This window comes from Eucyclogobius newberryi, unplaced genomic scaffold (assembly GCF_026437365.1).
Source record: "Eucyclogobius newberryi isolate DKJ021-1_F unplaced genomic scaffold, fEucNew1.0.hap1 SCAF_10, whole genome shotgun sequence".
Classification (NCBI taxonomy): domain Eukaryota; kingdom Metazoa; phylum Chordata; class Actinopteri; order Gobiiformes; family Gobiidae; genus Eucyclogobius; species Eucyclogobius newberryi.
The window spans coordinates 14,685,483-14,700,310 of NW_027315724.1; the positions used below are offsets into that span (position 1 = coordinate 14,685,483).

Genomic DNA, 14,828 nt, shown 5'->3' on the forward strand with positions numbered 1-14,828 from the left:
ATATAGAATTAATGTAAAATCATTTTTTTTAAGAATATAAAAGTATATTTTTGTGTGGTTCTTTGTGAATGTGAATAACTTGGGAACCGTAGAATTATTTAAACAATTAAACATTAAAAATGTAAAATGGGTATGACTTTATGAATTTTGACTTTGCTGGGATAATATGTGACATAAATATAAATGATAGCTTTAAATCAAGAAATATGTTGAAAAGTATAGCCGTGTCTAAAGCATATCAATGAAATTACACTGAAGAGACTCACTATTACAATACAATTTTAATTTATAATAGTAAATTAGCTTGGTTCAGTCAACTAATGTATTATTTATTTGTATTGAATGCACTGTCTTTATGTTGGCTGCTGAGAAAGTCTACTTTCTATTTTATTTAACATCCCAAATGAAAAGGAAATACAGGAAAATTAACATTGTTTACTACCCAATGAGTAAAAATACTGCAGTGCAAATAATGCAAATTAGACAAGAGGTTTATCATAAAGATATAGGTTAGTCCACTTTGCTGAAAACACCAGACTGTGCATGAATGTAGCCTGCATATTTACTGTATATTTATTTAAATATTAAACACTTAACTGTCAAGGAATTGTTTGTATCCATTTTGTGCAATTAAGTGTGTCATGTTTAACAACGACATAAATATATGTATTCTTTTTTATATGCTCAAATGGACGTCAGTCAAACGACAGTTGAAGTTACAAGACTGCGGTAAATTGGACATTTAGAATATTCAGACAAATTGCTTGAATTAGATCACTTTATTTTTTTTAAACCAAAAGAATACGTTTGCATATGGGGTCAACCATATCAATTAAACAATAAATAAATGGTTTCCCTATAAAAGTTGAAGTGGACACAATTTGCAGTTCCTTTAAACCCCTCTATACATTTTGTATAGAGCCTTGGATGTTACTTTACACATCTACAGTACATCCACTTGTCCCGTCCAGTCTGGGTCCCTCACCTGCAGCCGTGACCTGCACAAGATGGAGAATGCCATCCACGCATGCACACATGGCTCATAATCTGTGCAACATCACTATAAGGAACAATAAACACTGTTGGAGAAGCTCTAAGCCCTTGAGACGTTTGTGAATATGGCCTTTTGACTGATATTGTCCAGGCTAAATCTGTATGTTCAAAGTACATGATCCAGGCACTTGATTTGGAGGTGAAATTCAGTTCATTCAAAACAATAATGCTCCTCTTGACTTCTGCTGAATCAATCATATTTTGCTCCGTAGCGTGACAGTTCAGATCAAACTTGCCTCAATGAACTCTGCATAACCACTAAAGTCCATTGATTTAATATGCTAAATTGCAATTCAAATGGAAAATTAAGATTATTATTAGCCTGGAAAACCTTGCGTTTTCCTCAGGCCAAAGTACAGTTTCTGCACTTCTCATTATTGACCAAAAGTATGTCCACTTTCAAATGTCTCAGAAGGCCGGTATGTTTTTTGCTGTCCCTGAAAGACTATTAGGAATCCACAGACAGTGAATCAATCAAGGCGCATATTCATCTCCAATGCAAGAAATATTAAAACTTAGAAAATGTGTATGTAAATGATTCAGTAAAAATTATTGGGTGTCACTTGACGACCAACCTGGCTGATATATTAACTTTTTTGTGTATTGGCTATCGCTCTTAAATCTCCAGCACAGGCCGATGTGTAGTTTGAGCTGACCACTAGAGTGGACAAAAGATTTAAAGCTTAATTTGAACGCTGTAATGCAAAAAGGACACTTTACAGAATGTGAATACTCTGCTCTTTTACAGGGTTAATGCACAACAAGGCTGTGGATGCCTTTCATAGTTTTCTATTGTTGTTTAGAGCAGTGTAATATATAGACAGTAATTTAGTTTGTAGTTATTTCAAATCATATGTTGTAGGGATAAACATTTTTCAGACATATTTATCAGTTTATCGGCCATTGGCTGTTTGTGATTCTTTAAAAATAACCTGAATCAGCCAAAATGAAAAAAAAAACCACAATTTCTAGTCCATAGATTCTATATAGAGCAAGGTTGTCAGTGCTTACCTCCAGGTTTGTGTTTGTTTTTATGTAACTCATGAGCATCTTGTAGTAAAGTACATTATTTGTCATAATTGAAGCTTCTCGAGCCACTGTGACTGGCCAAATTAACTTGGCAGTCCAGGCTAAAAACTGTTCTGTTAAGCTGTGCGTTTGATTGAATGATTTTAACTACTTTTTTCAAACACATTTTACTGCAACTACTTATGATTTTATTTTCTTGTGATTTACATTGTAGCCTTAGTAAAACTTGCCCGAAGCTTGAATGAGATTGATGAATGTTGTTAGCTTTCCTGTGCATTGTTGTGATGTTTAGTGATGAATGATGGCGCGTGGGGAACACAAAATGTCTTCCATCCCCTTCACAAACCGGTCCTATATTCATCTGTTGTCAATTGTTTACAGTTTGTCAATTGTTTTACACAAATTTCCATCCAAATTAGTGAGTAGCTTTGAAATAAACATCCCAAACTTCATATAATGACTTGCAGAGAACAGTCTTTACTTGAATGTGACCAGTTGTTGCCTCGCACATCTGCAAAAGTAACATGTGTGGTGTTTCCAAAAGACAAGGGGAGAGTCGATGTCTTGAGCAGAAGGACAGAGATGTCAGAGTGGAGTTATGTGCCTTATGTTCGGCCCTGTGAACATACATGACATTTGGAAGGGAAGACTCTCTGGAAGGTTTTGAAAGAATTTATAAGATTTGCTTTTTGAATGATTTGAAAATTCACCCATAAAACCTGATTTTAGTGGTTTAAAGTAACCTCGCTGTGTCAACATTAAGGAAAAGCACAAAACAAACAATGACTGATTTGACAGTAGTATACAAACAATATAAAAAATTAACATGATTTTTTTTCTCTCATATTGACCATCTCGATTTTATCCAAAAACAAAGTAAAAATGATTTGAGTAATTATTTCATAAACGTAAACTACACATTTTAATCCATTTAACACAAATCATGTTCAAATGTCATCCTCCATAATCTGACCTCTGCTCAAAACCACATGTTTTTACTGACAAAGGATCGATTCAAAAAAGCTCTGCTAAATAATTCATGATTTCACATAACTAAGAGGTTTTTTGATGATCTGACCATATATCTGATCCAAACTGCACTCACAAGACCACAACTGGAGTTTATGCATTGAAACAGAAAAGTTCTATAAGAGTGTGTATCGTATTTATTTGTAAAAAGGTCAATTAAACTCACACAATACCTTCTGCTTTCTGCTGTTGTTAAATATATATCCTTATATATATATATATATATATATATGCAACATATTCAGGGGCCTTTGACTTCTTCAGTTTTAAACATGAACTAAGCCGTTTTTAGATCAATATCGTGGTTTACGATTGAATAAAGGTAAAATAAAATAATGACCTACTTAAGTTATAGTTCATTACTAAGAATTTGAAAAAAGCACATTCGTTTCGTTTAATGAACTATACTGCGGCCAAAAAGTGTGCTAACGTTTTGAACACACACCATTACAATTTGGCTAATGAAGCAATTTACACTAATATAGGTGTAAGACGGTGTGAGATTACCTAACATACCAGTAGTGGGCATTAGCCTGTAAAAGCCAGCTAAGGCATCCCTGTTGACCTCATTTCCACAAGTCCAAACCATGTGCCTGGGCCAGCAAGAGCTCAGTCAGGAATCATTTTACTTCACTTTGCTACTGTAAATTCTGCGAGCACATGGCCCATCACTCTTAGCATTTATCCTGATAAACAATGGGGCCTTATAGACATGCTTAGTCTGTGAGTGTCCATAACATGTGGCAGCCATTACGGCCTAATGAGCTTCTTCCTCGGATAGCGTGGACTGCTCCTCGCATTAACAGCAGCTTGTCGGGACGTTTAGCCGCGGGTCCTGAGTCGTGACGCCCTCTTTAACACAGTGAGGAAAACAGGAAGAGTTGGTTGAGTTGAGTTTAAAAACAAATGGATATCCAAATACTAATTGATTCTAAAAGTAGTATTGAAAGTAGATATTCATTTGTACAAGTATTCATAGTAAACAAAGTGTAAATCCTTAATAAAATAAGTTAAACATGATTGAAATATGTAGTATTCATCTTGTTGTGAGTATATTTTGTATATTTTTTGAGTATTGTATTTTTCTTATTCTTTTTCTGGTGTAACTGATTTTAACTCTGTAAAAGGAGGAAGTATGTTTTTAAATCTGTCTAACTAGTTCCTAACTCTCACAAACCCTTTAGTCCATTGTTAATACCCACAGACATTCATTTGAGGCACTAGTGCAGTCTGAGAAGAGCTTTTATTCTGACATAAAGTGAAACCCTGGCAGTAAGCCCAAGCGCAGCCAATCAGAGCGCTGCAGACAGCGTGCAGCATTCTAATTTTTCTCACAAAGTGCTGCTTTCCCAAGATACTCTTTGGTGGAAAACACAAAATGTACTAATTTAGAAAGAAGGTACCCCAACTTTAAGTAAAACATAATATTCATATCATACCACTTCTTTTAATCACTTTTAAACTTTTTATTGTAGTTTTATAATGGTCTAAACCACATGGTAATGTTTAGTATAAACAGATTGTGTTTTAGTACCATTAGGGCAAACTGTTCAACAGGGCTTTATGTACTGTTTTATTATAAGAAAATAATCTGACCTGTGGAAATCTGTTTGAATAAATTCTAAAACTTGTTAAGTCACCTACGAAATTCTTTGGTTTTCTGAGCACAGATCTAAACCAGATCTAAAGCAGGACAAATCCATCCAAACCGTAGCTGTAAAATAGAACCAAACCGTGACAAGTGAACTAATAAACAGCTTAAAACATGAACTAACAAAGAGGACAAACAAATTCAACAAAGACAGATCCTGCAGAAGACCCCAGTCGTAGTGTTTGGCAGAAGACAATCAATTGAAGCAGACAATAACACATTTTATTGTAATTTGGTAAAAATACATTCCGTCTCAAATCAATCTACACTTTGTAAGAGAGAAATATGGCACTCAAGACGCCGCCATCAAGACTGTGTTTTGGTAAAGTAATTGTTTTAATGAGACCAAAATAAACCTGGCCCACGCTGGCACTGCCTGCATATGGCTTCTATTATATGGTCCATACTTCAGGTGTAACTGAGAGCCTTTCATGTGTTGGCCAAACCTGCTCAGAGATGTGGTTTAACAGAGAAATGTCACTCAGAGTTCAGGTGTTTCTCTTAGCAGCAACTCTTTGACCTCTTTCATCAATGGACCGGAATGAACCGGACCACTGGGGAATGGGAGATGTTTTGTAAGGTGAGTGAGTGATTGCATCGACAGTCGGTCACAACACTAACGGATCATTGAAACTACACTTACCCTGTGTAGTATTTAGTGTAATATGTGGGTTCATCTCCAACTTATAGCAGTTGTATCTGTATTATTTTTATTGGACTTTACATGGTTGTAAGTGTCATTTTCTGACGTGTACGTGACTGATTACATTTGCAAGTTTTATGTTTTAGTTCAAGCAAAAAAAAATAAAAGAGTTGTAAAATAATCAATATTAAAAATGCTTAAAATACATGCCATAATGTTATTTAACTATTCTGTCATATAAAACACAAAACATATGCCATGACCAGGCAGAAAATAAGTATTATTTTATTTGATATTTATTTGTTATTATGTGTTTTTTATCTGATTAATATTTGAAGTTGGGAAAAGATTGTTTTAGTGAAGAAAGTTTAAAATCTCCCAGCTTTAGGCAGACCCTGAATGCCCCATCTCCACACATCTCTGTTCGTCTAAAAAGTCCGTAAAATGAGTGCTGTGCGTATAAGCAATGCACCTTTTGAATATATAAAGATGATTATATGGCTCTGTGCTTTTTATGCTTGCATTAAACCATAAAACATTCAACTACACCCAGTCACGCACTCATAAATAATACAGATAGGACTACATAAGGTCACAGGCAAATTAAAATATGACTTGTGACTACACTAAACTGTTTTGCACCTGTGTAAATATATGTTTGAATTGGTTTCATTTTCATTTTCATTGCTAAAAACTACCTGGGAACCGGTGTTATTGTGGGCTCGCCTCTCCACAGATCTGACCTCGGTAGTGCCTTGTCTCCATACATATAGATAAATGTACGTTTAATGCTCTACTGTGGAACATCTCAGACAAAGCGATCCCCAAATTGAGACAAACACACCATAAATGTACCAACGCTTGTACTAGACCTGCAACTGAGGCATTTTTGTTGCAAACTAGTTAAAAAGAGTGTGAACATATGCACAATGCAAATAAATAAATACAAATAAAATATCAAATTTCGTATAGGCTTGTATGTTTATAGTAGGAGAACACACCACAGTGACCTCCACAAGTCAAAGAAAGATCAAAATGACAAACTCCACACCTGCCTTGTATATTTTAAAAAGGAACTTGGCCATTATGGTGCCGGAGTGTCTAGCAAACAGGCAAAAGACCAAATGCCTCAAGGTTTTCTCACCTGAACCACCAACTCAGCAACTTTTAACTTGGTCTCGCACCTCCCCTTCATGTCCTGCAACCACTAACAAGGCTCTTTTTCTCTGCTCTCGACCTGCAGCTGTTGAGTAAAAGTGAGTTCTTAATCCATTGGTCGATGTTATGGCTGCTACAATGTAATGTAGACAAGCTTGAATTGGTTTACATGTGACATAGCCAAAGACAGGTGTGTTATATTTAAAAAGGAAGTGGAGTGACCCAGTCCAGACATGAGCTCAGAGGCATGAACCAGTGATCCACTACAACTGTAAATGCTAACAGAAATTCCGGGTGAATTGAATAATAACTAAACAGGAATGATAGAAAACATTCCACAAACGTTTTACTGATTGTGATTATTATGAGCAAATAATGTCTCGTTGGAAAGAGGAGGGAATAATATTAATACTGTCAACGTTTGAGTGCTAGTCAAAGCTGTTTCACTTTAAATGTACTTTGAAAATGACTCAAGGTTACGGGATACAATGTGTTTACAGTAACACGTAGGATTGGACCACAATTGTTAATAACTCAATTTAATTAATTCAATCTTTTTGCTTTTGTATATATTGTGTATATGTTGATCAAAACGTCTTAGAGACAAACAGCCGATTATATCATTTATATGCTTTTTTTTTTTTTGTAGCTATGTGACATTTTGGAACTCTACATGTGTCACTTTAAGTCTTCATTTTTCAAACTAAGTACAGGGATGTGGGCGGGGATAGGGGGAGGGGACAACAGGCATTTTCAAAGCCTCAGTTGCAGGACAATACAAGAATACTCAAACATGCAAAAATCAATCAAAATACAACTTTGATTAAACTAATGATGAGGAAACACTGTTGTAACAAGGTTAAAGCTGATTTTGCACTATATGTCCCCTTTAAAGAGTCTGAAAAAAGCACTTTAAGACACAAATATTTAGCAACTTTTGTCTTAATAGGTTTATTTTACAATTTATTACTAAAACTATCTATTTACACAATTCCCAATCCAACGTTGTCCATATTCACTGTCCAAGGTGCTTTGAAAACAACCAGGCATCTTCCAGTGCGCTCCATATGCTTTCTGTCCGCACTTTCTCTACCGCGTTTAGTTTCCTATAATTTCACACAGACCCTCGACACAATTTAACCCGAGTCGAGCCTTATCCCGCTGCCCTAATGGTCCGAGACAGTGCGGGGTTCGCAAACAGCCGTAAAATGCGTCCGCTTTCCTTTGTCCCGGCTCCATCCAGGCTCTTGATGACCTCGCAGTATCAACACCGTCTCAAAAAGCTGACATAAGAGTCTGGCCAAAGCTGTTCGCTCTGGGAGATTGGAAGCAGGTGGCCACATCACACATACGGTAAAAGGGCTGCACCACTGACTTGGCGAGAATACCAAAGAGAGATTAAAAAAAAATGTGCAAGAGGGCGATCAATGATGAGTGGTGAAAGGGAAAGAGAAGCTTGGGGCGTGACTGAAGATGCACTGTTTTTCAGCACTGCTTTCAACATGCAGGCCTCACTCTGCTGCGTGGGGAAAAAAGCTGAGAGGTGCAGAAAAGTTAGCCATTTTGCCTCAGTGTTTTGTAGAGCTCGTGGAATTTAATATGCAGCTTATATGTGGTCATCAAACAAAGGAAGTAACTTGATCTGACACTCATTGGAGCTCCGGTAGTAGCCTAATGTTTGCCCATTAAAGTCCAAATAACACATTATACTGCACTTTTCAGTAAAACTAAGGAAATATCATTATATTTAAGATTGTGCCAACATTTTTTCCCTGCTTTTCTACAATTTGGCTATTTTGGGGATGTTTATAAACTCACTTCCTGGTTTGACATGCAGCAAATATGGCATAGGTAGAGGTAATTCCACAATTGTTACAACCAGATTTCAAACAAGGGCCAAAATCCATTTTAATACTACAATAGATATGATTTCACAAATAATTACACCTGACGATGCGTTAAATAACTGTAATAAAATTGTGTAAGTTTCGTGCAAATTGTCTCTGCGCTTTTTGATGACATCACAGAGGTATTCTGTTGTAGAACTCAGCACCATTTCCTGTTATTTTCATCTTTTATTTGTAAATTTTTTGCAACTCGACTAAAATATAATGATAATTATTTACCATTGGGAATATCTCCCCAAACAACGTCATCATTAGAAAAACATGAGAACATTTCATAGACTTTACGGTGGAAGAGGTGCTCTATTTTGTTAATTAAGTAAAAATACAGATGTAAAGCAAAAGGAAAAGTATATAATATTCATAAAGCTTTAAATGTAGCAATTCAGTAGCAATTCAATCCATTTCAGTAGCAATTCAATCAATTTCTTATTTTGTCTTGAAAGTACAGACAGCTGCTCTCAAACACAATGAAGTAAAAGTAAAGTACAGCTAGCTAAATCGTTTAACTTTAAGTACAGCACTTTTACTTTATACAGACATGAGCTGAAAAAGTACATCCATATGTCTGAAGATTTACAGCGCAATCCCCTGTGTGACGGACAGCTAACCTCAGCTCGTGGGAAACAGAGCCATAAATCAGAAGAACCCCTGTGAAACATCTTCATGAGCAAACTAGAAGTCCAGCTGCTTCCACTGCACTCCTACGACAGGTGAGGTCAGCATTCCAGCTCCAGTCTGCTGTTCAGAGCGGCGCTGAACATAATTATGAAGAAAATAAAAGAAAATCAAGCAATGGATTCTGCAGGGAAGGAGGACGATGCTGATGTCCAAGCATGTTGCATAATGTATTCTCCAAAGAATGTCAAATCCCAATTTAACAGTGTTCAAAGCTTAAATTTAGGAATTGGCTCAGAATCGTGTACTTGATGGAAATAATTCAAATGGACTGGAGCTAGATTGTTTAAAGAAGACTTCTTTTGTCTGCTATATACATATGGCACCCATGGATCCTTAAATACCTTCAAACTGCACCCTTTGAAGTAAGCGCGATTGGGCAAAAACTCCATCGATCCAATCGGTGTTGATCAACAGTGAAGTTACTGGTGCAACCCTGAGGCTGCTGGGTGTTTTTCCTACGCTCTGATTGGACACTTTACTTCCGTTCTCGCTCATCAAGGCGAGCCAGAGCTACACACCAACGCGCTTCGCTTGACACCGTAAACCACCAGCAACCAAATTGGCTCTTTGACGCTGCAGAATCCTACGTGTATCACTTTTTACGTAATAAGTAACAAAGTACAGAGCGGTGGGCGTGTATGGGAGGAAGGGGAAACTGGAATTGTCAGAGCAAACAAATATAACTCAAACCTGCATTACTCCCTCTAAATATAGCTTCAGGTGGATAAATGAGAAGGCAAAATGACAACTTTCTTAAAAATCTATAATGCATATGGCTCCTTTATACAGCTGCACAAATGACCACATGATCCATTGTAGTTTAAAATTACAAAACACTAAAACATTCACTTTAAAAAGATAAGTTGAGTATAGCAACAAGAGCAATACAACATAAACTACATCTAACCATAAGTTAACCGGACTGGGCACAGTTCTAGACTCTTATGGGAGTCATAGACATCTGGGAGGGCTGGCACCACGTGTTTTTTTCTTTCCTTTTTTACAATAGCATGTTGTTTCCATTAGTAATAGCAACATCTTCTTTGTTGTATGAAGTAAAAGACAGCCATAGCTTCCAGTGGTGAAACAACAAAGGCAGAGGTCAAACCTGCTAACCCTGTAGCCTCATATCTTGATGCACATGTCCAGAAATGCATGTGATTAAAACCTTAAAATGTACTTTCTCCTTCCAAGAAATCCCATAACATAAATTGCAGCCAGGGGGTTTTACCGTATTTTCTCCACTATAAGGCGCACTTAAAAGCCTCAAAAAACAACGTGCTTTATAATCCAGTGTGCCTTATATATAGGTTCATTCTGGTTGTGCTTACTGACCTCGAATTGATTTTGCGTGGTGCACGTTTTGTTTCGCTTAATGCGCCTTATAATCCGGTGCGCCTTATAGTGCGGAAAATACGGTAATCGACAGGACAGCAGTAGCGTGAAATGCAGACGTATTAACAGCCACATATGCGCAACTTCTTAAACCACCTCACCAAGATACAAACTATTTAAAGGCCCAGGAGTGAATCCCGATGCTGAACACAGTCAAATTCTGGGTGAACAACACAGAAGCTTGGCCCAACATCTCCTTGTTTAACGACTCTGGCAGAAGAGACAGGATGGAAATGTCCCTGGAGATAAGAAAAGGGAAACATTTTGCAAAAAGCATCCGAGCTCGCCTTGAGAAATGCTGAAGTCCAGACAAACAAAGAAGAATCCACATGTACAATGCCTCCGCAATCAGCCGCCTCCATGTGCGAAAACCAAACAAGCCCATGTCAAAACACACTCCCTGGAGAAAGAGAGCTGCCACTGACAAACACTGACACGGCCCTGTGAAATATCTTGTGTAGAAAGTTTCAGTCTGAAAGAAAGAAGAAAGGTCTATGTGCTAAAAACCTTCTATTCTGTTGAAGTCTATCAGAACACAAGAGGCCTGCGGTTTGTTGCAAAGCCAAAAATAAAGAGAAAATGTCCAAAAGAAATTCCCCCACATATCAATCAATAACGATTCTCGATTCTACTTTATTTTGTCTTATTAAAAACAGATACAAATGTCTTTCAATATGAATTTCCTGAACATAAAACAAAACAGAATTTAATGCCACAACACAATGTCATCCTCCAAAGTCTGAACTTCAAACCACATCATTTTACTGACATTATGGCGAACCTGTATTACGTCTCACACACAAAAGGTGTCTTATTGTGAAAGGGTGAAGGAAGTAGTAGAGGGGTGAGGGTATTTAAATGGATTCTTTTTGCACAGGTGTGGTTGATTTTGATGGAAGCAAATAAAGAAGAGACACAAACGTACCTTTTGTCTGATTATTTGAACTTCCACAACGTCTCATTAAAAAGAATCAACCCGATCACTGTCAATTAAAAATGACTGAATTTCGACTCAATCTCAATTACAATTAGATTAACTGTGCAGCACTAAGAGAAATGCAGATTTATATGTTGAATTGTGTTCTGAGTTTAAATAAAACAGTAGGTGTGTTTTAGGTCATGCAAAAGGTCTTGAAAAATGCCAATATGAGTAGCAAGTTTGGGGATTTATGCTTAAATTCAGACCTTTGTGTCAAAAAAAAAAAAAAAAAAAGTAATTCAAAGTCCTTCCAGATACCCACATATAGAAACTATATAGCCCATGCATTTTACCAAACTTTCATGTCCCTGCTATATGATGTCAACGCTGCCCGTAGCCCTAATTACCATATTGTTTTACAGAGTGCATACTTAGCCACAACACTCCCGTGACTCCAGCCTTCAAAGCAGAATTTCCCCTGAGAGAGCGTTTTAACAACCAAAAGACCCCCACTGGGAAGCTTTGCCCAGCCACAACACAACAAGCCCACTCTACTTCTGAACAGTAAAAGCACATACAAACAATCCCTACAAACAATATGTACCCCACTGTATTCCTCTGGGGCATCTGTCGTCCAAACCACAAATGCACTGAAGTCAACCAAATATAATGCAGCGCACATTGACAGAATTCACAAAATGGCTTGCGTGGAGTTGAAACGCGCACTCACCAGACTGGCATTGTGTTCCTTTGAAGCCCTCGGGACAGTGACAGATCTGGTTCCCACTGTCGGTGCAGCGTCCTCCATTGAAGCATGTAAAGGAATCACATTCTCCTGCAAAACAATGTCATAAAGTAGCAGTAATTAAGGTACCAATGGACATAGTTGTAGTAGCAGAAGAGGTAGCAGTAGTAGCAATAGCAGTGGCATTCTAACTACATATATTGTGTTGTTTTCAAATTTAAGTGACAACAAACAAGAATATTTGCAGTTATTGAGAGACTAAACATGACCAAACAACAGTCAAATATTGAATTTTCTTTGTCCAAACTACGGCCCGGAGGCCAAATGCGGCCCTTAGACCAATTTTTGTTGGCCCTCCGGCTTACTGCTAAGTTGGCCCAAAGAACAAATAGAAGTACTTTTACTGTAAAATTGGAAAAATTCAAGCATTTTGATGTTATACCAACCTAATAATAATATTCCAAGTCTTTGAAAGGTGTGGAGGCTCATCAAAACTATGTCAAATGGAAAAATTCAAATGAATCACTTTTCAAATTTGACATTGTCAGGTTGTTTGTGGCCCTTTGCTCCATATAAGTTTCAAAATGCGGCCCTCAGTGAAAAAAGTTTGGACACCTCTGGACTAACACTCTTCAATTTATGTGGAGTTTATTGAAATCAAGCATGCTAAATAAGAAACTAAAGTTAATTTGACATTTAAATAAGTACTTTTGGACATAAAAATACTTAATTTTGCTTCTAAATTTGAGACAGTTATTATATTTCTTATGTTTTTACGATTATATTGTACTCATATTGTACTAATTAAGTAAACGTAGTCAATATACTCCTACTACCAGTACTACTCCCACTCTAACTCCATTTGACTTACTATGCAGGCAACCCATTTCATCGCCCTTTCGATTCCAACCCGGGCAGCACTTGTAGACTGCGCGTGTATCCACATTGTACACCTGCCTGTATCCTGTGTAGTATGTCGTCCTGCAAATGCAATGTCACAGTCAAAATCTGGAAGCATTCAATCGTTTTGCGTGAAATAAAATGACTCTCACCTCCTTTCGTATCCCACGCACCACTGATGACCAGCGCAGCCCTGCTTCCACACTTTGACCAATCGGGTGTAAGCCTGAACGCAAGGCTGCCTGGTGCCCACCGCAGACGTTTCCCGGTCGACACAGACATTTGGCCTGCACAAAGACATTTACCGTCGATGGTGAATATGCAGTGGTGAATGTCACTACTGAAATACTGTAATCGTCATAGTGATAGTTCAGCTCACGTGATTAGTGACAATGTAGAATGTAATGTGCAGGCTGAACACTCCTTAGCAGAGGTGGGTAGTAGTACTCATTTACATTTACTCAGGTAACTTTTTGAAGAAATTGTACTTTTCAGAGTAGGTTTTTTAATTCAACTCAAGAAAAAGTTTTGATTAACTTTCCCAATGTGAGCGAGTCTTTATGCGAATATCAAATTATTTAAACATTATTCAAACATGTAAAAGAAAACGAAAAAACATGCTTTTTACGCCTTCAGATACAATTTGTTGCTTCTTTTTTGTGTTTTTGTTTTGTTTTTGTTTGTCCGGTTACATCTACTCATGAATCAAATGAGATTGTAAAAGCATTTTATGTGCAAAATGTTACTCAGTCCTCAAGAAGTACTTTACTTGACTTATTATTTAGGTCACTCCTTGAATAATAATATTTTTAAAGTAACAATGCTCTTGGGAACACATCTTCTGATCTTTAGTCATGCAACTCAATGAATATGGCAGGCTTTTGGGAATTGGTATCATAACAATATTATTTATTCTGTTGTTTTGCTATGACTTCACACACTTATTAAGATGTAGAGAAAAAAAGTAAGCTAATGGAAACAATTGTATAGCTGCCCTATATTTGAATTAGAAGTTGTTCACCATTCGGAAAAGATGTGTTATGGTTTGACATGGAATGGCTCATGTTTCAGTGTTATAACATGGCATTAAAGTTGCACAGCATTTCAGGTCTGCATCCTGTTAGTTGTCAGCACAGGTATCCTCTTTACAAGCATCTGGACCTAATACAGAGAACCCTGGAGTAAATTTGTGCAAATTCTCTGTACAAATGAATAAAGCAAATTCTCTTACCGTGAAAAAATCACTGGAATAAAAAAACACAGTCTGAATATGATTGTAATTTTAATTCCAGAAGGGTTGTGGTGTGCTAAATTGATGCTTGAGATCTGAAAGTGCGACGCCCAGTGGACAATAAATGAGCCTACACCAAATCAAGGGACGTTTGCAAATATAATAACTCTGCAGAAAAGTATAAAATTACTATTTGACTATTTAAAATCGCGCATCCAAACTGAACCGTGTCCCGAAACGTCAAAACTAAACCGGGGAACAAAATAAATGGCAAACAGGCTTACTTACATGCCCAGTTGCAGCTCCAAAGATGACACGACGTGCAAAGTGCCCAAAGTCATCACACACAAGATAGAAAAATGCTTGATCATATTTTAACCAGGCAGACAGGGGGTCAGAAAAATGCAGGTCGTCAGTGTCCGTCAAAAAACTGCATCGTGTTGACTGAGTTCCCATTCATCATAGACGCGCAGTGATATGTCCTGTGCGG

At 37.2% G+C, this 14,828-nt stretch overlaps 1 protein-coding gene across 1 annotated transcript in view; it reads right to left on the reverse strand.

The window, feature by feature from the left end:
* Nucleotides 1-14,814, reverse strand: part of egfem1 (EGF-like and EMI domain containing 1) — a 105,189-nt gene extending 90,375 nt beyond the window's left edge. The window contains exons 1-4 of the mRNA XM_072461505.1: nucleotides 14,627-14,814; nucleotides 13,260-13,394; nucleotides 13,079-13,188; nucleotides 12,193-12,297 (exon numbers count right to left, since the gene is read on the reverse strand). Of these exons, the coding sequence (XP_072317606.1) occupies nucleotides 12,193-12,297; nucleotides 13,079-13,188; nucleotides 13,260-13,394; nucleotides 14,627-14,709 (433 nt within the window). The 5' untranslated portion in view covers nucleotides 14,710-14,814. The remainder of the gene's footprint in view (nucleotides 1-12,192; nucleotides 12,298-13,078; nucleotides 13,189-13,259; nucleotides 13,395-14,626) is intronic.
* Between the last annotated feature and the right edge of the window lie 14 nt (nucleotides 14,815-14,828).